General features: G+C 42.1%; 1 protein-coding gene across 10 annotated transcripts in view; it reads left to right on the forward strand.

Moving 5' to 3' along the window:
• The window catches only part of CAMTA1 (calmodulin binding transcription activator 1), a 964678-nt gene that overhangs the window by 74762 nt on the left and 866335 nt on the right, over nucleotides 1-23581 (forward strand). Inside the window, exon 4 of one of the 10 annotated variants that reach the window (XR_010337677.1) lies at nucleotides 12208-12291. The exons of 8 other annotated variants lie outside the window; for them this stretch is intronic. Coding sequence is in view for 1 of the 2 variants with exons in the window: in XM_064363195.1 (XP_064219265.1) it covers nucleotides 12208-12216 (9 nt within the window). In the remaining variant the exon portion in view is untranslated. Of the gene's footprint in view, nucleotides 1-12207; nucleotides 12490-23581 lie in introns of those variants that run through there. One more of the 10 variants, XM_064363195.1, reaches the window with a different exon arrangement.

Raw genomic sequence — 23581 nt, forward strand, 5'->3', positions numbered from 1 at the left:
ACATCAATAATTAAGTATTCTCCCTAGATTTTCTTTTTTGTTTTGAATTTTTATCCTTAGATGTTTAATATAGCTAAACTTTTAAAAATATGTGAGTAGGGGGAGTTAGAGCTCTAATTTCATTTTTCTCCAAATAGGATGCTTTTGTTGAGTCATTGATCATTTTCTGCTGATTTGAGATACTGTGATTACCATATGCTAAGTTGCCACAAATACATGGTTTTTTACCTGAACTCTTTGTTCATTGATCTGTTCATTCTGTGTCTACAACATTACCACATTGTTTTTTCTTTCCTTATACACTGATTTAGTTTTTGTCATTCTAACATACTGTAAAGAGAAAAGTATTGCTCCTGTTCTGTTCTTAAAGATCTATCAGGGCCGGTAGCAGTGGCTCACGCCTGGTAATCTCAGCACTTTGGGAAGCCAAGGCGGGCGAATCACCCGAGGTCAGGAATTTGAGACTAACCTGGCCAACGTGGTGAAACCCCGTCTGTACTAAAAATACAAAAAAAATTAGTCTGTCGTGGTGGTGCATGCCTGTAGTCCCAGCTACTTGGGAGGCTGAGGTGGGAGAATAGCTTGCACCCGGGAGGCAGAGGTTCCAGTGAGCCCAGATTGTGCCATTGCACTGCAGCCTGGGTAACAGAGTAAGATTCCATCTCAAAAAAATCCAAAACTATCAGAAGTGGAGTATGAATTTTTTTTTTTTTTTTGGATACAGAGTCTTGCTCTCTCACCCAGCTTGGAGTGCAGTGGTGTAGTCTCAATTTACTGCAACTTCCGCCTCCTGGGTTCAAGTGCCTCAGCCTTCCGAGTAGCTGGGATCACAGGCACATGCCACCACGCCCGGCTGATTTTTGTATTGGTAGTCGAGACGGGGTTTCACCTTGTTGTCCAGGCTTTTCTTGAACTCCTGACCTCAAGTGATCTGCCCACCTTGGCATCCCAAAGTTCTGGGATTACAGGCATGAGCCACCGTGCCCAGCCATGGAGTGTGACTTTACAGTAGAGATTCATTTGTTTATTTAACTGATCTCTGTTACTTGTTTCAGTAAGATCACATCATCTTTTTTGTCCTTTGGCAGCAACAGTTGTAGGTTAACGCAAACTAAAGCAACTTTTCTTGCCACCGAAGATGGAATTGAAGTGATCTCTAACCTTTATTTCTTCAGCCAGGACTTCTCATATCTTAGAACACATTAAAAATAAGAATATTTGTAGGACATACTGGAGAATGAATGAGTATCCTTGAGGTCAGAAACTGCTGGTCAGGGATTAGAGTGGCTGAGTGTCCCTCGCAAGGCACAGGTGTAACCCATTTACACTGAACTGCACATCAGTATGGCAGTGTTTGGGAAGTGCTGCTCTAGGCTAATGTTCTTCAGCTTTAAGATTTTCTCATGGCAGGTCATTGTAGCTTGATACGGATTTAATACTGGGAGAGCCAGACCGCTTTACAAATTTTTTAAATTGTGGTAAAATATGCATATATAAAATGTGTTGGCTTAACCATTTTTAAATGTACAGTTCAGTGGTATTAAGTACATTCACATTGCTGTGCCATCTATCTCCAGCACTCTTCTCATCTTGTAAAACTGAAACTCTGTACCCAGTAAACAGTAACTTCCCATTCTCCCTACCCCTTGCCTCAGGCAACCACCCTTCTACTGCTCTCTGTCTGTCTGTATGAATTTGACTATTCTAAGTATCTCATAAAGTGGAGTCATACAGTATTTGTCTTTTTTTTTTTTTAGAGGCTAGAGTGCAGTGACGCAATCTCAGCTCACTGCAACCTCCGTCTCCTCGGTTTGAGCGATTCTCCTGCCTCAGCCTCCTAAGTAGCTGGGGTTATAGGCATCTGCCACCATGCCCAACTAATTTTTTTTTTTTTTGAGACGGAGTTTTGCTCTTGTTGCTCAGACTGGAATGCAATGGCACTATCTTGGCTCACCGCAACCTCCATCTCCCGGGTTCAAGTGATTCTCCTGCCTCAGCCTCCTGAGTGGCTGGGATTATAGGCATGCACCACCACACCTGGCTAATTTTGTATTTTTAGTAGAGATGGGGTTTCTCCATGTTGGCCATGGTTGTCCAGGCTGATCGCGAACTCTCGACCTCAAGTGATCTGCCCACCCTGGCCTCCCAAAGTGCTGGGATTACAGGCATGAGCCACTGCGCCTGGCCAACTTTTGTATTTTTAGTAGAGATGGGGTTTTATCATGTTGGCCATGGTTGTCCAGGCTGATCTCGAACTCCTGACCTCAGGTGATCCACCTGCCTTGGCCTCCCAAAGTGCTAGGATTACAGGTGTGAGCCACTGTCCCTGGCTAGCTTTTGGAAAGAATAGAGTCAAAGAGACTTAATCAAATAGTATCATCTTATACATGAAAAAGAGAACTATTTTCTTCAGGAAAAAAAGGTATAGAGGTTACAAGAATATATAAATCATAAGAATTACACTAATTTGTTTCTGAAGGAAATGACAAACTTTCCCCTAGCTTTGTTGAATTGTAATTGACAAATAAAAGGTGTATATGTTCAAAGTGTGCAACCTAATTTGATGTGTGTATACATTGTATAATGATTAACACAATCAACCAGCACATCCCTCACAATACGGAGTTACTGTGTGTGTATGGTGGGAGAGAGGAGTAAAGACACTTAAATTTGCTCTGTTAGCAAATTTCAAATAATCAGTACAGTATTATTAGCTATAGACACTGTGCTGTACATGAGAGCCCCAGAAAATATTCCTTTTATAATAGAAAGTTTATAGCCTTTGACCACCATTTCTCCATTCCCTCCCCACCCCTGTGAGTTCAGACCCTTCTCTATATTCATTCTTACTCTAGGTGACGCCATCTGCTTCCAGAGATTGAATCTGCTGATGGCTCCTAGGTTTGTATCATGAGTTCAGAGCTCTGTGCTCAGCCCCACTCCAGAGCTGCCTCCCTGCTGTCTCTGCTGAGTGTCTGATGGCTGCTCTGGCCACATGTCTGAGATGGAGCTTCACGATTTTCCTCCTGTGTCCCCTCCCATGTCCACAGTGAAGGGTACTTGAGCCTCGCAGGTGATCAAGTCAAATTCCGGGGGTCAGTTTTAAAGTAAACTTAGGATAGTAGATTTAGGATAGTTTTAGAGGTACAGAAATGTCTGAAGAATATTGAGGAGAATTCCTGTGCACTCCACACCCAGTTTCCCCTGCTAACATTACTGTGGTACATTTTTCACACCAGTGAGCCAGTACTGACACACTGTTTACACCGAACTCTACACTTTATTCAGATTGCCTTAGTTTCCCCCTAAAGTCTTTTTCTTTTTCAGAATCCCATTCAGGAAGCTACATTACATCTGATTGTCATATCTTCTTAGGCTCCATTAGACTGACAGTTTCTTAGATCTTTCTTGTTTTTGTTGACCTTGACCGACTAGGTATTTTATACAGTGTTCTTCAATTTGGATTTGTCTGATGTTTTTCTCATGATTAGACTTGGATGATAGGTTTTCGGGAAGGAAGACCACAGAGGTAAAGTGCCATTCTCATCACATCATATCAAGGTACCTGCTCTCAACATGATTTCCTACTGATGATATAACCTTGATCACCTGGCTCAGGTAGTGTTTGTTAGATTTCTTCACTATAAAATTACTGGCATTTTTGACACTTCCTTTTTTTTTGAGACAATCTTGCTCTATTGCCCAGGCTGGAGTGCAATGGTATGATCTCGGCTCACTGCAATCTCCACCTTCAGAGTTCAAGTGATTCTTCTGCCTCAACCTCCTGAGCAACTAGGACTACAGGTGTGTGCCACCACACCCAGCTAATTTTTGTATTTTTAGTAGAGACGAGTTTTCCTCATGTTGGCCAGGAAGGTCTAAATTTCTTGACCTCGTGATCTGCCAGCCTCAGCCTCCCAAAGTGCTGGTATTACAGGCATGAGCCACCGTACCCAGCCTTCTCTTCTTTTTATCTGATTTGAATCCAAACCAATTCCTGCTGGTTCCCTTTCCCAAATAAATTTGTCTAAGTCACTCTTTGCAGCCACTGCTGTAGTCCAAGCCACAATTGCCTTTGCCTAGACGGCATTGAGAGATCTTCTGACTCATGCCCTGCTTCTGCCCTTGCCTCTTCCTACCCAGTGTCCACCCATATGCCTATGTGGTCTTTTAAAAATGCCAGCTGGTCAGTGGTACTCTTGTTCCCAAGCCTTTGAGTGGCTTTCCGTTGTACTTGTACTTGAGATACCACCCTACCTTCTAGACACAGTCTGCCGGGCCTGCCTGAACTCAGTCCTGTCACCTATTCTGCCCCTCTTGCCTTGTCCTCTGTTCCAGCCACTGGTTTCTTGCCTGAGTCCCTTCATCACTCTTAACTCCCTAAGTCATGTTGTTGCCTCTCCTTAGAATGATGGTTTCTCTCCACCCTGTTTTCCTTCAGATCCCACTTACATGCCGTTTACATGTTGTTTCTTCAGGGGACACTTCCCATCCCCTTGCAGGGTTCATGGGGCACTCTTGCCAGGTGTTTCTGGAGTATGCCACACTGCATCCCTGATGCTGGGAGTTACTTGTTCTGTGTTGGAATTATTCCTCAATGCTGGGATGGACAAGGCTGAGACATGCCTCTGCTCATCACTGTGTCCCCTTGTTACCTATACCAAGCCTGTGCCAGAGGGGATTCTTGATAAATAGTTGCTGACTGGGTGAAATTTTTTAAAAATATTAAAAATTTTAATAGAGCTGGGGTCTCACTATATGGCCTAGGCTGCTCTCAAACTTCTGGGGCTTAAACAGTCCTCCTGCCTTGGCCTCCCAAAGTGCTAGAATTTCAGGTGTGAGCCACCGTGCCTGGCCTGAATGGGTGAATTTTATCTTTTGAATGGAAAGCACTCTTCATTTTTAGCATATAGGTATGCAAAACAGTACTTGAATTTATTTTCCTTAGTACACTGATTTAAATCCCACATGTATCCTTTAGAATGTGTCACATAAGGTGCTGTAATGGGTACAGTAGTGGATCTAGAAAGTGTGTTCAGCCTCTGTCACTCCTGAGGACCCATTCATTCATTGTCTTATTTACCAGACAGTTATGGGGAACCTGGGTCTGCCAGGCCTAGTGCTGAGTGTGGAGATATGAGTGTTCGTAGTGAGCCTGTTGAGGGCTGGGGAGAAACTTACAGATCCTTCAGCATTTCAGTTGTGGTTAGGATAGATTTGGGCAGATGTCATTTGAATTCTGGCTCTGCCATTTTTAAGATCTGCACTCTTGAGCTTAACCTCTACCCATCTGCAAAAATGTAGACAGCAATGTCTCCCTTGTAAGTTGTGGAAAGAATCAGATAAGAAAAGGAGTGTAAGATGAGCAGCATAATGACAGTAATCACAGAGCCAGTGTTTTTTGCTTTTGAGGTCCTGAGTACTAGCCTAAATAGTTTGCACTAATTATTTTTGTCCATTCTCACAGCAACTCTGTGAGGTAGGGATGTCATTGTTTTCATGTTGTAAATGAAGAAAGGAAGACCGTAGTTGAAAAATTACTTTGTCCAAGGTCACAGAAGTAGTAAGTGGGAGAGCTAGAACCTGAACCCAGGTTCAAGCACATGGCGTGATTTAAAGCCTAGAAAGGACTCCCTACATTCTGTGGAGCCGCTCCACGCCCCCCCCCCCCTCCCCGCCCCGGTCTTTCAGTGTGGCTTTATTTAAAATTGTAAAGACTTTTTAGGTATCTGTTGGCACTTAAAAAAATTTAGTAGTCTTTAGAGGGATGATTACCTTAAGCTGTTATCAGCTTGAATTTGTTTCTTAATTTACATTTTAGCAGCTTTGACACCTGTGGCTTGGTGCCCGTGTTGAGGAGTGTGTGTGTGTGTTGGGACTGGAGGGTGAAGTTAGACCTATCTGGGCAGTATGAAAATGAGGAGTGTGAACTTCTGATCAGACTCACCTAGAGGATTTACCAAAAATGCAAATTCCTTAACCGCTTCTTTGGTACGCTAAATTATACTCTAAATTATAATCTCTTAGGGGTAGGACTTAGGAAACTATTTTTGCAGGTGATGTTATTTAGATAGTGGATTCTTTTTCATTCTGAAGTTTGAGAATCAGTGAATAGAGGGAATGGGAAATGTCAGCTTCTCCATGATCCAAACTGCCCTTCAGGAAGCCAGTAGAAAGATGAAAGTGAACCCTGGTATGCCTGGCTAGTAAGTTTACAAACAAGTCATGTGGAAATAAAATCAGCAGTGGGTGAATTGGTCTCCCTGTTGTTTTACTTTTTATATCATTTGTGTTTGGGAGGAATTTAATATGATCCTTCTTCCCTAGTGGGTAGTGGGGTAGCACTGGAAAGGAGTGGATCTAGGCTATGACAGAGTTGGCTCAATGCAGCAGGCCACTCGGAAGAAAAAAAATCTAGGCATATTTTGTGGATTAGCATATCAGTTGCAAAAAATAGTATATCTGTAAGGTTTCTTGGGTTCTTGCTGAGTTTAAAATGAAGAAACTGAGGCCAGCATAAGAAGATCCAATGTGAATTTATTCAGCTCCCGGGTGAGGTTCTGCGGTCCGACAGGAGGGGCCGGAGAAGTCGCACGGACTCCTCTCAGACGTGGGGTATTTTTTTGAGACGGAGTTTCGCTCTTGTTACCCAGGCTGGAGTGCAATGGCGTGATCTCGGCTCACTGCAACCTCCGCCTCCTGGGTTCAGGCAATTCTCCTGCCTCAGCCTCCTGAGTAGCTGGGATTACAGGCATGCACCACCGTGCCCAGCTAATTTTTTGTATTTTTAGTAGAGACGGGGTTTCACCATGTTGACCAGGGTGGTCTTGCTCTCTTGACCTCGTGATCCACCCACCCACCTCGGCGTCCGAAAGTGCTGGGATTACAGGTGTGAGCCACCACGCCCGGCCCAGATGTGGGGTTTTATAGGGAGCAGGCAAGCTTGCTATTGGCAGGTAGGCATGGTTTGAATGCTATTGGGTAGATTTACAAGACTTGACTGCTATGGGGTAGATTTACAAGACTCGACTGCTATTGGGTAGATTTACAAGACTTGACTGCTATGGGGTAGATTTACAAGACTCGACTGCTATTGGGTAGCTAAGACTCGAATGCTATTGTGTAGATTTACAAGACTTCTTTTGCATTTTGGCGGGGTTCTTTAAGGGAGGGCTAGGCTCTGTGAGGGGGTGTGGGCGTGTCCGAGCTCCCAGAGAGGCGACTGGCCTTACAATATCTAAAGCTGATTTCAAATAGTCTTTCTGTAGAGAAACTATGTCAGACTGTGCCCGGACTTTTGCTGTAGAAAATATGATAATTTCAGGTTTGTGGCTAACATGAAAATTAGTAATCAACACTAAGGGTTTTAAAGATGTACCATGTGTGTGTTTATATGTATTTCTATCTTCATAAACATTGAGGATTCTTTTATTGTCTCATGTAACAAGAAGACTAGCAGCTTAGGGATGGTGGCTCCCATGGGCTTCCTCATGATCTCTTGGCTTCCTCTGCGTGGACGGCCACAGCATGGCTGCATGCCTAAAGCACACAGAGGGGGCAGTGTCCCTGTCTTGGGCTCCCCACCCACCATTCTTAAGCAGCTTTATTGAGGTATAATTGGCATACTAAGTTGCACATTGTCGTGTACGTTTTACAAGTGTACATCTGTGTACACTGCACGACCATCGCCACACTATGATAACGAGCATGTTTATCACTCTCCAAAGTTTCCTGGTGCCTCCTGTAATTCCTTCTGCCCACCTTTCTCCTCCTTTTATGAAAGTTTTGATGTTATTAGGGGGAAAAAGTTACGTTGTTGAGGATAAAGTACTAGGTAGAAATATATTTAACTTGTAGTTTTTGCTTTTGTTTTCTTTTTGAGGAGTATAGTGGAAGTAATATGATGATTGTAGGTATAGGTTGCAAGATTATTTATAGAAAGTTTTGAGAAACAGACATGTCTCCAAACAGATCGTCTTGGAAGAGTTTGACAGGAAATATATTTTCAGAAAGGCTGGAATAAAGGTGGAGATGGTGCCTGCTGGCAGGTGGGGGAGAGAAAGGAAGGACAGCACCTGCCGGGCGCTTGCGAGTGAGCCACAGACACAAAAGCCAAAGGCTGAGCTTTTCTTTGGTTTTTCAGTAGATGGCATTTTTATCACACTAGAAAGACTAACATGAATTCTAACATGAAATGGTAATAAAAATATAATCCCCACTAAACTGTAGGGCATACATAGCTCAAATGCATTTTTTTGTTGAATGGCATGCTGATTTATTTATTTATATGTATAGATTAAAAATAATAGATTTTTTCCTATCATTGTAATCGGCTTTTTGCTGTGTTCCTCCCAACCCCCCTGAGACAGGGTCTTGCTCTGTCACTCAGGCTGGAATGCGGTGGCACAATCTCAGCTCACTGCCGCCTCCACCTCCTGGGCCCAAGTGTTCCTCCTGCCTCAGCCTTCTAAGTAGCTGGGACTACAGGCATGTACCACCACACCCAGCTAGTGTTGTTCATTTTTTGTGGAGATGGGATCTCCCTATATTTCCCAGGCTGGTCTCAAACTCCTGGACTCAAGCGATCCTCCTGCCTCAGCCTCCCAAAGTGGTGGGATTATAGGTGTGAGCCACAGTGCCGTGCCTAGCCTGGGTAGTTCTTTTTAATTGTTGAATATGCTTGCTGAGGTTTCTGCTGTAGAAAGCGTTATATAATGTTGGGTTAACAACCATTTTGTAAAGAGTTAGTAGAATTGTATAAAGTTTTACCTGGCAGGCGGAGGTTGCAGTGAGCCAGGATCTTGCCACTGTGCCCTAGCCTGGGTGACAGAGTGAGACTGTCTTAAGAAAAAAAAAATGTATAGGATTTTATTTTAATGGATCTCTTCACTTGTCTCCTTCTAGCTTCTATATCTCTGCATTTTCTTGGCTCTTTATTTTTCATTTATTTCCAGTTCTTCCATGTGTTTTTTTGGAAAGTAATATGCTTGAGGTGAAAATGGCAGCTTTTCTGTCATGATTTAAGCTTACTAGAAATGACATTCTTTGCTCTGTGTCTGTTTAGTTGAGAAGTGAACCAATTCCCTGTGCTTAAATACTACTCCTTGATGGGGGAGGGGGAAAGATTTTTAACATAGAATACAAACTGAGTTTGTTGGAAAAGGTATACCTATAAAATGTTGTCCAGGTAGTTAGAGCTTAATATGGGTGAGACTTTCCCTAAAAGAATATTCTTTGCTGTAACATTGATGGCTTGATGGTCTTGTGAAAGTGAAACTTAGTGTGTTTCTTCTTTCAGCCATATAACTCACAGATAGGGTAGTGTAGTTTTCCAGTTTTAGATTAGGGATAGCTTGTATCCTATAGTTATAAGGTTTTGGGAGTCTGAGTATTTCTTGTCTAATTCACTTACTAGTTACAAAGAGACAAGCTGTAAGGTAACAAGTCTTCCTGAGGAGGACTAGCTTTCTGTACCCTTTGATGTAAAAATGCCTAGTAGTTCTACCAGTTGGCGATGTGTTTGGGGTTAATGAAAACCCCTCAGTCTCAATCTGTTCATGCACTGGTGTGTATTAATTCAGTCCATTCATAGTCATGAGCTGACTGTGCCTTATTGAAGAAAGGGAGGCTTCTGGAAGAGAAAGGGAGATGGATAATTTTGGATCCTCAGGCACTGCTGCTGGTGCCTGGGAGTGAGGCAGGGAGACTGGAGGTTCTGAAGAGAGGGCTTTGTATCCAAAGTTAAGACTTAGCCAGCCCTTGATGGGAAGAGAAGCTAGTCAGGTTCAATAACCGCAGAGTTCAGAGCAGGTGAAATCGACAGGTGTCAAATCGAATTCCTCTTTACAGCATTATTTCTGTGGGAATATGTGTGTGGCTCATATACTTGCCTCAGCAAACAGACTAGACTCAGAATCAGCTCTTTGTTGTCATCATTTAAGTGCAATTAATTACTCCCTAGGGTTGCATTGCCCCTTGGAAGGCTTCTAACCTTCTTTTCACTTAATAAATTATATTCCAGGTTCTTTGACTATGAGGGACATAGTAAACTAGTAGCCTTTACCTTCTCCTCCCTAAATAATAAACTCATGTAGAAAATATTAGTTAAAATCCTTATAGATTTTTTGGAATCACCTAAAATGTTATCATTATTGGCATAATTTCATTCGGAGCCATTTTGTCAGAACTGCTAAGTATTTAGGTGGGGCAATTGTTTTCATTCCCACATATGGGAAGTTGGTTGGTTGTAACATTCAGGCACTCAAAGAGTTAATTCCTGACTTTGTGGAGATGACATCATGTTCAGGTAGTCTTGTGTCTGAAACTTTTGGTGGAGATTAAGCTGATAGATTTGGGCCAACGTTTTTTTTTGTGTGTGAGTTGGTGAATTTTGAAGATGATTTAGAAGACTTTAAAAAAGCATCTGTGTACTTCATCATCTTGATGTCAAGAAGCGATTGTTATTTAATACATACACATTTTAGTAATGAAGGGGGTACACAGAGTTAGTTGATCTGAACAGGATTACTTTTTCTCCTTTTTAATACAAAATATTTTTGGGAAACAAAACTTGACCAGTGTTACACTGCTGGCTTCTTGTATTTTGGTTACAAACATGCTGAAATGGTCTAAATAATGATGCTACTAAAACAACATATGCATTGTTTTGATGGGGTATTGATTCTTTCTATAGTGTTCAGAATTGCTTGCATGCCTCCCAGCAACAAACACATATGTAACAGACTTTATGTGAGATGAACATTCCAGAGAAATGAAATGCTAGTTTACTTTTCAGTAGCTATGAAACTAAAAAAAAAAAAATTGTGTTTTTTGAAACATGGCCTTAGGGCACTAACACACTCAGACCCAGTGCATGAGCTCTGCAAGTTATTTTAACAAAACCTAATCACAGGAACAAACATCTGGCATTTATAGAGTTTGTTTATTTATTGATTGCCATAAGCCTCTAGAAAGACTATCCTGTTTCTTTTAATAAAATCCTTTTGGAAGTTGTCTGTATATTAATATCTAAGTGTTTTTGGAATTTAATTTTAACAAGGTTAACTCAGATGTTAAATATTGTGGGCTACAACAGAAGTAGGAGAATGAAGAAGAAATGGCAAGTGGGAACTCTTGTAAAAAGAGCGGTAACTAAGTTCTTTTTCCTGGTTATGCTCCTCCCATGGACTATCCTGTATGGCAGGCCATTATTTACACGGCTTTGTAGAATCCGCTGTCTAGTAAGCACTAAGTAATTTGGATCCCTAAACCAGGGAGCATATAGCCTGCTAAAGCTCAATTTTCGGAGAGGAGACACTAAAGATGATTGTGTTATGATACTGTTCATTTTATATACTAGTTAAATGAAGACTGAAATTATTTACTATAACTGTTAATTATCATGCTTACCATTACTGCAAAGTTTGTCATGATTTGGGTGGTAGCTTCATGTTTCAAAACAAAGCTATAGCTGTATCCTTTTAAAAAACATAAACTACGTTAGTTTGTTAATGGGGAAAGTGAGTAAATAATAACATGAATTGAAGAAATGAAGCCTGTCAGATACAGGGAAACATAAAAACCCTTGTAGACATTCCTCATGTCAAGCCTCTGTTAATTCTGTGTAATTCCAGTAGAACTAGCAAGTTATTTTGCTTAAAATGTCTTTTTTTCCCCCTGTGAAGTGAAAGTTGAATGTGAGAACAGATCTTAATAGATATAGTTACACAGTTTATTTTATCATGTATCACTTTATTGCTGTCTTCTAGAACATTGTTATACTAAATGTTCCAATAATGGAAATTTTATGCAGCTACTTCAAATGAAACAAATTTGCAAAAACTCAATTTTGGAACTCATTCCTTGAGGAGAGGAAAAAACTCACCATGCTGTGTCCAAATTAGATTTCTGATATGTTGGCAACTTATCAAACACTGTCATTTCCAGAAAACAGGTTGTGGGGTCAAATAGAAATATCAACACTTTTGGTCACTTTCAGTTGAAGATATTTTGTGTTTTAATGATTGAATGGTTAAATTTAAAAAAATGTTGGTAACAGGTAATTAAAGTGTGGTTTTGTACGTAAATAAAAATGACTTTACACAGCATCAGGAATGATTGGGTTCAATTACAGTGGAATCTTCAAGAGCTTGATTTTAAATTCTCAGAGATATTAGTTTTACTTACTGGAGCTCCTTTGTTTTGCAGAGATCATGATGCAGCCGTCCTTTTGGATTTCTTTTTAATAATGTGTGACCCTTCACCTTTGATCCCCTGACCTGCATTACCTTGGTAACCATTTCATTTTTTAATTTAATTTCATTTTTTAATTTTGGTGTACAAGCTGTAACATTTCATCTCTCAAAGTGTAACACGCTGATTTCCTCAAATAGAGATACCCCTTTGAGCGATAAATTTGCAAAATGCTGTCTTCATTTTCCGTATTAAAATTCATTTCAGTTTTAAAATAAAGTGTAATCTGTGTTTTCATCCTTTTAAAATTTAAGTTTAATGAGTGCCTTTCCCCATACAGTATATTTCCTTTTTTATTCATGTTTTACAGAAGCTGAATTAACTTGATATTTACATGTAACTTACACACACCCAGGACACCCATACCTCTCCTCTACCCTGAAACCACCCAAACCACTGCCCCTCACCTTCTCACACATACACTCTCCCCATCATCATCGCCACATACCCCTTCCTCTGCAGAGTAATTTGTCTTTCTTTCAGAAATAGTAGCAACTTGAATTTATTAGTCTTAGCTGCCACATTCTACATCCTCAGATTATATTTCATATTCTGAAGTATTTTGGGGAGAAAAAGCTTAGACTTTTAATTTAAATTTCATTTAAGGACTAGAAAAATACAAAGTTGTCTGATTACCCAAATTCACCTTTCTCCACTCCTTTAATATTTATTTAATTTGAGGCATAAGTTAAGAACGAGCAGCAATTTTAACATGACCAAAAAATATACTTTTGTCTCTGCCAAAACCTGGTTGGTCAGTCAGCCCTGATAGTCTCAATACCAGATTGATTTCTACCATATGCAATTTCATGACTGTTTTTCAAACAATGCATTTTTATTGTATTCCTCTTTTCAGAAAATTCTTAATCTAAAGCAAAACAAACCAGAATCAAAAGACAAAAATTAAACTTGAGTCAATTCTTTGAACTGGCAAGATACTCTTAAGAAATCATGTCCTTAAAAAAAAAAAAAATCATGTGAATTCTCTCAGCATGGCCCACTGAAGCACAGATTACTTTTTAAGTGTCTCATTATTTTATTCTCTAACATTTAATGCTGATGTTTTAATTGCACACAGCTGAAGCTGCTAAATGAGCACTGAAATGGATTTAAGTCCTCTCTGAGCTTTGTTGATACCTATAAAAGTTTATATCATTCATTAGAACTACAAATGAAAATTAGTCGTGGTTAGCTGTTTACTGGCGATTGGAACTCTCACAAACACTTTTGTTCAAGGCTCACAAGCTTGTTTTTGCTTAGTATACTTGTATACCTGAAAAGCTGCCTTTGGCCTGTTGGGTATTTCTTCTTTTCACAGAATTGCAAAATATCAGAGCTGAGAAATACAAATAGGTAAAACAGCCTGTGATTATAAAGCCCTTGTGATTTATAATGTCCCAGTAGTCAGGAGCAACTTTCTTGCTGAACCTTCAATTTTAAGATGATTTTTTTATTTTTTAATAATGGCTTTCACAGTTGTGCTGACATGTTTTCCAGATCCCCACAGACCTTTTTGCCTTAGGTGTGTCCTTTATTTGTTCCTTTGATGCCGTGTCCTTCTAGCACTAAAGGAATGGCATCTGGCTCAGTGGATGGTACATGGAGGCCCAGGGCTGCCGGAGGCCATGACTGCTTGCTGCCTCCATTCCTCATGCTCAAGCAGCCTGGAACCAGCTGACCCCTGAGGGATGAGCTGGCTGATGGTCCCCAGGAGAGCCCCAGCTCCCTGTTGATGGAATTGGCTTTCCTGGGGCTCCCATCTGCCTTTGAGGTAGACAGTACTTTATTTGTAAGTCCAGTAGGAGCTAAAGGGACATTAACAGGTGAAGACGAGAAAAGTTTTCATTTTCTTAATTTTATTTTTGCTGTTAGATCAGTTAGATTTTCTTTTAAGTTTTCTGCTTCATACATTTTAAGATAACCTCATTTTTCTAAGAGAGCTAGTACATGGACACATTTATGGCTTATTTTCAATGAGCGCTGTTTATTTGGTTAGTATTTAGGACATTCAGTAGGTTGTAAGCCAATGGATGTTTTTGTAAACGTGATTCATTGAGAAAAGCCTTCATCTGAGAGTCAGGTAACCTGCTTCGGACTAGCAAAGTCTCTGGATATGTTATTGATATCTGTTGAGGTAGTCACACAAAACTGAAATAGTCCAACAGACTTTCATTTTGGTGTAAAAACAGTGAAATTAGCTGTTTGACTTAAAATTTAGGAGTTGTAAGACATTTCATTGATGCTACTTCTGTTTTATCCTCTGTGAAATGTAGATACTGTGTGTCTCCCACTTGCTTTTTAGGGTTGTTGGGAGGATAAATGAAACTGTATGACAGACACACTGGGAACTCAGAAGAAAGGTGCTTTTGAAATTGAACCTCATCCTATGGCTATGCTGTTGGCAGGCATAAGCGTCATGCTGAGAGGCAGTGGTAGTGAATTCGGTGGTAAAAGGCCAGGACCATGGGCTCTGGAGCCAGGCTGCCTTGGTTTGAATCCCACCTTGACCTCTTGGAAGTGGTCTGACCCAACCTCTCTGTGCCTGAGTGACCCAAATCACCCAACCTCTCTGTGCCTGAGTTCCCCCTCTTTAAATTGGGGATGATAATAATAGTACCCACCAAAGGATCCTAGTGAGTTTTAGCTGAGCACATATACACAAAGTGCTTAGAGCAGTGCCTGCTGTGTAGTGTGGTTGATCCTCACATCCAGAAAACCTGAGTAGGGGGACTTAAACCTTACAGAAAATTAGACTCAAAACAATTGTCTCTGTAGTTTTCTAACATTGACTTAGAAACCCTTGTATGTTTAGAGAGAGGAACTGAATAGTTTATGGTAATTAAGCACCTCTAAAACAGATGGAAGTTCGGGTGCATAAAGTTAAATCTGGGTTTTTAATCTCTTAGGAAGAAAAGTTTAGATCACAAAGAGCTCCTTAACCCTTTTTGATAGTTTCTTTTCACTGTTTTTGGCTGTGGAGGGACAAGGAAGGAAACCTGAGGGACAGACCCACCTTTTACCTAGTTAGCCTTTCTCATTCCCTTTTGTTCTCGGTAAGCTGTCTAGGTAGCTTTGAAGGAGTCAGAAGTATTGAACTGTTTTGGGGTTTTTACCCAGCTGCGTGAGGCTTCAGTGTCCTCTTGAGTGAGGTGGAAGGGACGTCACTGTCTTTCCTGAGTGTGTAAGAATGCCTGTTACATATTCATCCTGGGGCTTTCAGTACTTTTTTTTTTTTGAGATGGAGTCTCGCTCTGTTGCCGGGCTGGAGTGCAGTGGTGCAATCTCAGCTCACTGCAACCTCCGCCTGCTGGGTTCAAGTGATTCTCTTGCCTCAGCCTCCCTAGTAGCTGGGACTACAGGCATGCGTTACCATGCCTAGCTAATTTTTGTGTTTTTTAGTAGAGGCAGGGTTTCACCATGTTGGCCAGGATGGTCTCGGTCTCTTGACCTCGTGTTCCACCTGCCTTGGCCTCCCAAAGTGCTGGGATTATAGGTGTGAGCTACTGCGCCCGGCCTCAATACATTTTAATTATCCACATTTATCTACAAGGTGGGTGGTATGTTCACCCCATTTTGCACATGAGAATGCTGATGCCTAGGTAGGTTAAATAAATTCACTCAGGCTCACACCCACAGTAAACTGCCAAACTATCACTTAAATCCAAGTGCCACTCATGTGACAGCACTGCTGCCTTGCATTGATCTGCAAACCTGGCCAAGCCACTCCCAAGAAACAGTTTTGCCCTTTTGGTTGCAGGAACCTCAGTTATAGGCATTATCATCCCTCAGCCATCAGACCTTTTAACATAACAGCACCCCTAACTTCTGAAGGCCCCTGGCTGGCTTCAACAACTGCCCTTCTCCCTGCTCCCCGTGGAAGGCTCTGTCATATATGTGGCACTTTTAGGGACTCTTAAACCAGTGGCTTCCTCAGTCCTGGCTGCACATCCAGAATCCTCTGTACAGCTTTTTAAATAATCCATTAAAAAAAAAAAAACTTGCCCCACCCCAAGACTTGTTGTTCTAGGGAGATCAATAGGCTCAGAAATACAGGAAGTCTATTTTGTAAAGAAGAAAACAAATAGGTTCTTAAATTGTGCACATATGTGTCTGTGCTTCTGGAGTGTGGGCCGGTGCTGTTCATTCTGCAGTTGATTCCAGTGTAAGGTAAAATGAGTTTTATGGGCCGGTTTAGTTCAGCCATCATCTGTTAGCACTGTTTCTGTAGGAAGAGTACCTGGCATCCAACCTGTAGAATACCTTCTTCCATGAGTGCACACTTGACCACCACAGAAACCAGGTGTGAACTTAGAGTGAAATGAAGGAGAGGGCTCTGCTTGCTTTCTTATTCTTTCATTTTTCTTTTTTCTTCTCCTCTCTTTTATGGGTTTATTGTTCCCTTCTTTTCTTTTCCTCCATAGTTCCATCTTCCCCTGTTTTCTTATTTTTTCCACCATCTACCTTTCTTTTTTTTTGAGACCGAGTCTCGCTCTCCACAGGCTAGAGTGGAATGGAACGATCTCGGGTCACTTGACCTCTGCCTTCTAGGTTCAAGCAATTCTCCTGCCTCAGCCTCCTGAGTAGCTGGGATTACAGGCATGCACCACCACGCCGAGCTAATTTTTGTATTTTTATAGAGAGGGTTTCACCATATCAGCCAGGCTGGTCTTGAACTCTTGACCTTGTGATCTGCCTGCCTCGGCCTCTCAAAGTGCTGGGAATACAGGTGTGAGCCACCATGCCCAGCCTCATCTACCATATATTTACAGTGTATCTGTCATCAGACTGTGAAGTACTTGAAACCCTTCAGGTGCCTCCATATAGTTGATGTTCAAATGAACATTTCTTTCTTTATTAATTTTTTTCTTTTTTTGAGATCGCCCTTGTCGCCCAGGCTGGAGTGCAATGGCACGATCATGGCTCACCGCAAACCTCCGCCTCCTGGGTTCTAGCGATTTGCCTGCCTCAGCCTCCTGTGAGTAGCTGGGATTACAGGCGCTTGCCACCATGCCTGGCTAATTTTTGTATTTTTAATAGAGACAGGGTTTCATTATGTTGGCCAGGCTGGTCTCAAACTCCTAACCTCAGGTGATCCACCCACCTTGGCCTCCCAAAGTGCTGGGATTACAGCAGTGAGCCACTGTGCCTGGCCAAATGAATGTTTCTTAATTTGTCTTAGTATCTGTCTTTCAAAGAAGTAGGCACTGCCCCTCATTAGCTTGAAAACTGTTAGATTTTGTTTGTGATTGTCCTAACTTAAGTGGTTTATCTTGAAGAGCTTAGGTAATTTAGCCTCATAGATTTAGATAGATTGAAAAACGGCAGGCTTCAGTCACTGAATAGTACAGAATATTGGGCATTAAGATGGATTTGGACCATTCAAGAGGTCGCTTGTATTAGGCTTTTAGCATATCTGCTGCATAGTTTTTAGAGCTGGAAGGTCTAAGATCATCTGGGTTGGACCCTTCTGTTTTGGTGGTGAGGAACCCACTTCTGAGAGAGAAAGGTGTGTCTTCAGTGCCCGCCTCCAGGCCAAGACTCACCCCCTTCTCTGTGTCCTTAACTGAGTGAGAGTTGGAATGGAGGAAGCAGAGCCAATGTGACAACATAGCTGCTGTGTTGACTGCCTGCCTCTAGATATATTGGAGAAACAGTCAAAGTAATCCTTCTCCTGCGGTCCCCTCTCATGGAAACAAATGATAGAAGGTTAGGGCAATTTTGAGGGTAAGCAGGGACTTCCTCAGTGTGAAAGTCAGGAAGCTTTGGGTGTGCCCTAGACCCTGTCCTGTTGTCCTTGGCACCACCAAGTGGGCTGCTTTAGGGGTCCATCCTGATGGTGTTTAATCCTGCTTGAGGATTTTGAGGAGCCTAAGAAACACATGGTGAAGGTGTGGAAAGATATTTTTGTCATTCCTTAATGAAGATTTACCCTAGGTAGAAAGGGAGTGAATGAAGGAGAAGTCGGCAGCAACATTGCTGCACAGTCAGGAAATAACAGGAAACATCTCCTGCTTGTTCTCATTTGTGGTTATTGTTTCCCTGGGAAACTGTGGCTGTGGTTACCGTTGCACTGTGTGATGCGCCTCAGAATCCTAGGATTAGACTAGATTTTTCTCTTTGCAAACACATCTTCAGGTGGGGTTGGAAATACTCCATATGACAGACTGTTGCATATACTAGCCACAGAACTTCGATTATTCGAAATTTGGGACTATTCACATGTTTGGGAATCCAGCCCCTTTTCTCTCTGCTTTGTGAATCCTTTTGAGTACTTTATATCTCTAAGCTTTTCATATTTCCAAAAGAGAAACAGAAATGACTTTTGTCACTCCTTTGTAATGGTGGGAAAAGGACTGGTAGGGGAAACTCTTGACCAAAGTTTGACCTGGGATCTGCTTTGCCTGCTCTAGTTCACCTTGGAGCACCTGATCGTGGGGCCTTGCACATAGTAGACACTCAGCAAACATTAACTCTCTTTTCATTTCTCATTAGCACAGGTAATTAGGAATAGGAGCTGATAGACTGCACGTATCTGTGCAGAGATGTATCTGTGCAGAGATATATCTGTAATTAAAGTTTTAATTAAAGAAACACCAGACCAGGCAGATGGTTCTTATCCCCACATCCTGTAAACCAAACAGCCGTGGCTTTTCAATCTTGCAAACATGCAAAGCTGAGAGTAGCAACATTCGTGGTGGTACACCAAGGGAAATAGGTTGTCTTATAAACTAACCATAATCTAATTTTGGTAGCACTCTACTTGATGCCATATCCAAGGATAATAATTGTAGTTTGAAATGAAAGACAATACATCAAAGTTACATCCCAACCAAAGCTTTTAAGCCTCAAGTCAAGGGCATTACCACAGCCCAGCTGGTAGATCACAAGACGTGTGGTTTTGTGCTAGATCACAAAAGCTGACAAGGTGTTCATCAGCTAGATACAGTATTTAGAGTGCTATCTTCCTGATTTTTCAGGCATTGCTACCGTATAGCTGTGTAGAATTGACAAGGGACTTGTACCTGTCTGCCTTATGCAGATCCTCTATGCTATGTCACAGTGACCTTAATGGTCAGTCAAGTGCAGAATTAAAAAACAAAAAACAAAAGCACCCACAAAGAGTGACAGAAGAAGACTTCGCTCATATCACTTCTTAAGGAACCTGGTCCCTGCAGGAACCCCAGCCATTTGTTCTAGTTCTGTCGTCATCAGCAGGAAGTTGGAGCAGTACAGGGACGTGGGCAGACAGTAAAGTCCATGGCAGTTCACCTTGACCTCTTGGGCTTCATCCATCCCAGTGTCTTACCCCTCCTCATAACCTTTAACTTTGTCACACATGTCATTTTCAGGCATTCAGTGCAGATGGGCAGCTGTACAACAGAATTACATACTAGTTGTTACAAGTATGTTTTTACTACCTACATCCCATGAATTCATTTTCTACTTGGTAGAACCAGTACTAAAGATGTTCATTTCTTATATCACAGTGAAGAGTTTTAGTTTAGAGGCTAAGAGAGTCATTTCTGCTTTGCTGAACAGTGAAGTACCTTACTATCCCTGCACTTATTTTAAAGGAAGTAGAGTTTCTGCTTGAAAAAGAGCCCATGTTATGCTGGGGTATATATAAGCATCTTCACATTAAAGACTATGTTATCAAATGTAGAACCCGAAGTGTTTTATCTTAATGCCATCTATAAGTCAAAACTCAGTCATCCCTGGAGAAATGTGTATGTGTAAGTGTAAGGAGACATACCAAACCCACAAACCTGTGAGGTACTGTCAGCGAAGCTGGTGTCTTGCTGGTAGACGGAAATGTGTCCATCAGTTTCTGGCTTGGGGAAGACTTCAGTTATTTGGTGAGATGTCCTTTGGTTTTAGAAGTCAATTAAAGGTAAGCTGCTCTGAATAAACAGCCATTCGTGGTTGTGTTTAGAAAATACTGTAAGATTAGAATTGTGCTACTAGGTATCAGGTTGGCATTTTACATGTGGAATTTGAACATGACTATGAAATCTGTTTCTTCTCGAATTTGGTTCAAGACCTGAACATGTAACCTTTGAGTATACAACACAGGTTTAGATTATAAAGGCTTCTTCTTTTTTTTTTGGAGACAAGGTTCTTGTTCTGTCACCCAGATCAAGAACCTAACCACTGGAGTGCAGTGGGACAATCATAGCTTGCTGCTTCCTTGAACTCCTAGGCTCAAGCAAGCCTCTCAGCCTCCTGAGTAGCTGGGACTACACGCGCTGCTGTGCCTGTCTGATTTTTTCTTTTTAGTTTTGTAGAGATGGGGTCTCTGTTGCCCAGGCTGGCCTTGAACTCTTGGGCTTAAGTGTTCCTCCTGCCTTGGCCTCCCAAAGTGATGAGATTACAGGTATCAGCCACCGCTCCCCGCCCTGTAGGAGGTTTCTTATAAAGTGAAACCACTGTTACTCAGAACGGCATTACGCCTCGCTTCAGGGTAGGAAGTAGAGAAGCATCCAAACCCACCTGGAATGGTAGACTTTTTATTTCTCTTTCTCTAGTAGTTTTTTTTTTTTTTTAAAATAGAGACAGGGTTTCATTCTGTTGCCCAGGCTGGGGTTCAGTGGCATGATGATCGCTCATTGTAACCTCACATGCCTAGGCTCACCTCTGGAGTAGGTGGGATCAGAGGTGTATACCACCACACCCTGCTAACTTTTTTGATTTTTTTGTATAGACAGGGTCTCATTATGTTGTCCACGTTGGTCTCAAGCTCTTGGCCTCAAATGATATTCCTGTCTCAGCCTCTGAAGGCATGGAGTTATAGGCGTGAGCTACCATGCCCAGCCTCTAATAGATTTTTTTTTTTTTAAGGCAGAGTTTCACTCTATTGGTCAGGCTGGAGTGCAGTGACGTGGTCTTGGCTCATGGCAGCCTCTACCTCCCGGGCTCAAACAGTCCTCCCACCTCAGCCTCCTGAGTAGCCGGGAACAGAGGGGCACACTACCACACTCAGCTAATTTTTTGTATGTTTGTAGAGAGGGAGTTTCACTGTGTTTCCCGGGCTGGTCTCAAACTCTGGAGCTCAGGTGATCTGCCTACCTCAGCCTCCCAGAATTCTGGGATTATAGGCATGAGCCACTGTGTCTGGCCTCTAATAGATTTTAAGGAAGCTTTTGCTCTATCTGATATCTGTATGATCATGGGAGGGGGTGGAGTGTTCTGCCCACCCTAAAGTGACTTAAGTTCAAATATTTATTTGTTTGTTCAAGAAATACTTACTGAATACCTAGTACTAGGCACTGTCCTAGCTATGTAGAATGAAGAAATAAACAAAACCATGTCATTCCCCTCAAAAAGCTTATTTTCTGGTTGAGGGAGAGGGAGTAATAAACAATAAAAATAAAAATAATTGAGAGCTTATATATGCCAATTATATTTCTTCACTCTTCAGAATACTGAGGAAGGAGGTGCTGTCATTATCCCCATTTCATAGACAAGGAAACAGAGATACAGAGAAGTTGAATTAACTTGCTCAGCGTCACACAGCTAGTAAGTGGTGCTGTTGCATTCCTATCTAGGTCATTGGACTCCATATTTCATGCCTTTAATCACAGTGGTATTTTGCTTCTCTTTTAAAAACTGCCCGATCGGTTTATTTCTAAAGAAAGGGAGATATGTCAGTGATAGTGTGGTGAACAGTGCGGCAAGGTACACAATGAGAGTGTTCTTGGATGTCTGTATGTGCGTGCTATTCTAGCGTAACTGAGCAGGTATCTCTGGTGAGGTGATTTGAAGGAAACAACACTGTGACCACTTGAAGGAAGCAACACTGTGACCGCATAGATATCTAGAGTGAGCGTATTCCAAGCAGAGGGAACTGCAAAAGCAAAGGCCCTGGGATAGATAGAGATAGATTTGGCAATGGCGAAAGAGAAGCCAGGAGGATGACGAGGAGGCCGGTGTTGCTGCACAGAGCATGGGGAGGGGCACGGGAGGTGAGGCAGTCGGGAAGCAGTGTCCTGTGCGGCCTTGCAGGGCATGGCACGGTCTTTTGGTTTTGCCAAATGAGAGGGAAAGCCACCTGAGGATTTTTGAGCTGGAAAAAGACATGACAGAAAGGATCACTTTGAATGTAGTGCAGAGAATCGTCCAGGGCAGGGTCAGCAGACCACAGCCTGTGGCCGGATCTAACCCACTACTCGTTTCTGTACAGCTAGCCAGCTAAGAATGCTTTGTACATTTTAAAATGTTGAAACAAATCCGTATTTTGTTTCAAATGAAAACTATATGAAATTCAAATTTCAGTGTCCACTTCAGTTCCAGTTCTGTTGAAACAGAGCCGCACTTATGTGTGTATTATCTGAGGCCGCTTTTGAGCTGTAACAGCCAAGCTAAGTAGTTGTAACGGAGAGCTTATGGCCTGTAGAGGCTGAAAGATCTGCTGTCTGGCCCTTTACAGAAAAGAGTTGTTGATCCCTGGTTTGGGAGATGGGGATAAAAGTAGAGACCAGTGAGGAGATTGTTGCAAGAACTGATGATGGCTTGGACCAGGGCAGGAAGAAGTGGTCATGTGTGGGATATGTGTGAAAGGAAGAGCTAGTAGATTGGATTCCTATAGGGAGAGTCAGGGATGATGACCGTGTTTTTGCACTGAGTAACTGGAAGAATGCTATTCCCTTTTACTGAGATCAGGAAGACTGGGAACAGCAGGTTGGGTAAGAGGGGCGAAGAGAATGCAGGTTGTGTTTTGCACGTGTTAACTGTAAGATGCCAGGTGGAGATGCTGAATAGGCAGTTGCATGTTTGAGTCTGTAGCTTCAAGGAGAGGCCGGGGCTGGAGCTAGACTTTGAGTATTTTCAGCATATAGGGGATTATGTGAGACTGGATAAAGTTTTTTAGGGAGTATGTACAATAGAGAAGTCTAGACATGGAGCCCTGGGACACTCAGTGTTAAGGAGAAGCAGGTAGAGAGGAAGCAAAGGAGAATGAGAAGCAACCAGAGAACGAAGATGGGAGACAGGTGTCCTGGAAGTGCATGCTTCTTTCGTTTTTTTGTTTTTTGAGACAGAGTCCTGCTCTGTTGCCCAGGCTGGAGTGCAGTAGCGCGATCTCAGCTCCCTGCAATCTCTGTCTCCGAGTTCAAGCGATTCTCCTGCTTCAGCTTCCCAAGTAGCTGGGACTACAGGCATGCTGCACCACCATGCCTGGCTAATTTTTGTATGTTTAGTAGATGCAGGGTTTCACTGTGTTGGCCAGGCTGGTATCAAACTCCTGACCACGTGATCCACCTGCGTTGGCCTCCCAAAGTGCTGGGATTATAGGCATGAACAGCATCCTGAGCTGGGATTACAGGCATCATGC

Source organism: Aotus nancymaae, unplaced genomic scaffold, assembly GCF_030222135.1.
Source record: "Aotus nancymaae isolate 86718 unplaced genomic scaffold, 86718_ANA_hifiasm-v0.15.2.pri h1tg000053l, whole genome shotgun sequence".
NCBI lineage: Eukaryota > Metazoa > Chordata > Mammalia > Primates > Aotidae > Aotus > Aotus nancymaae.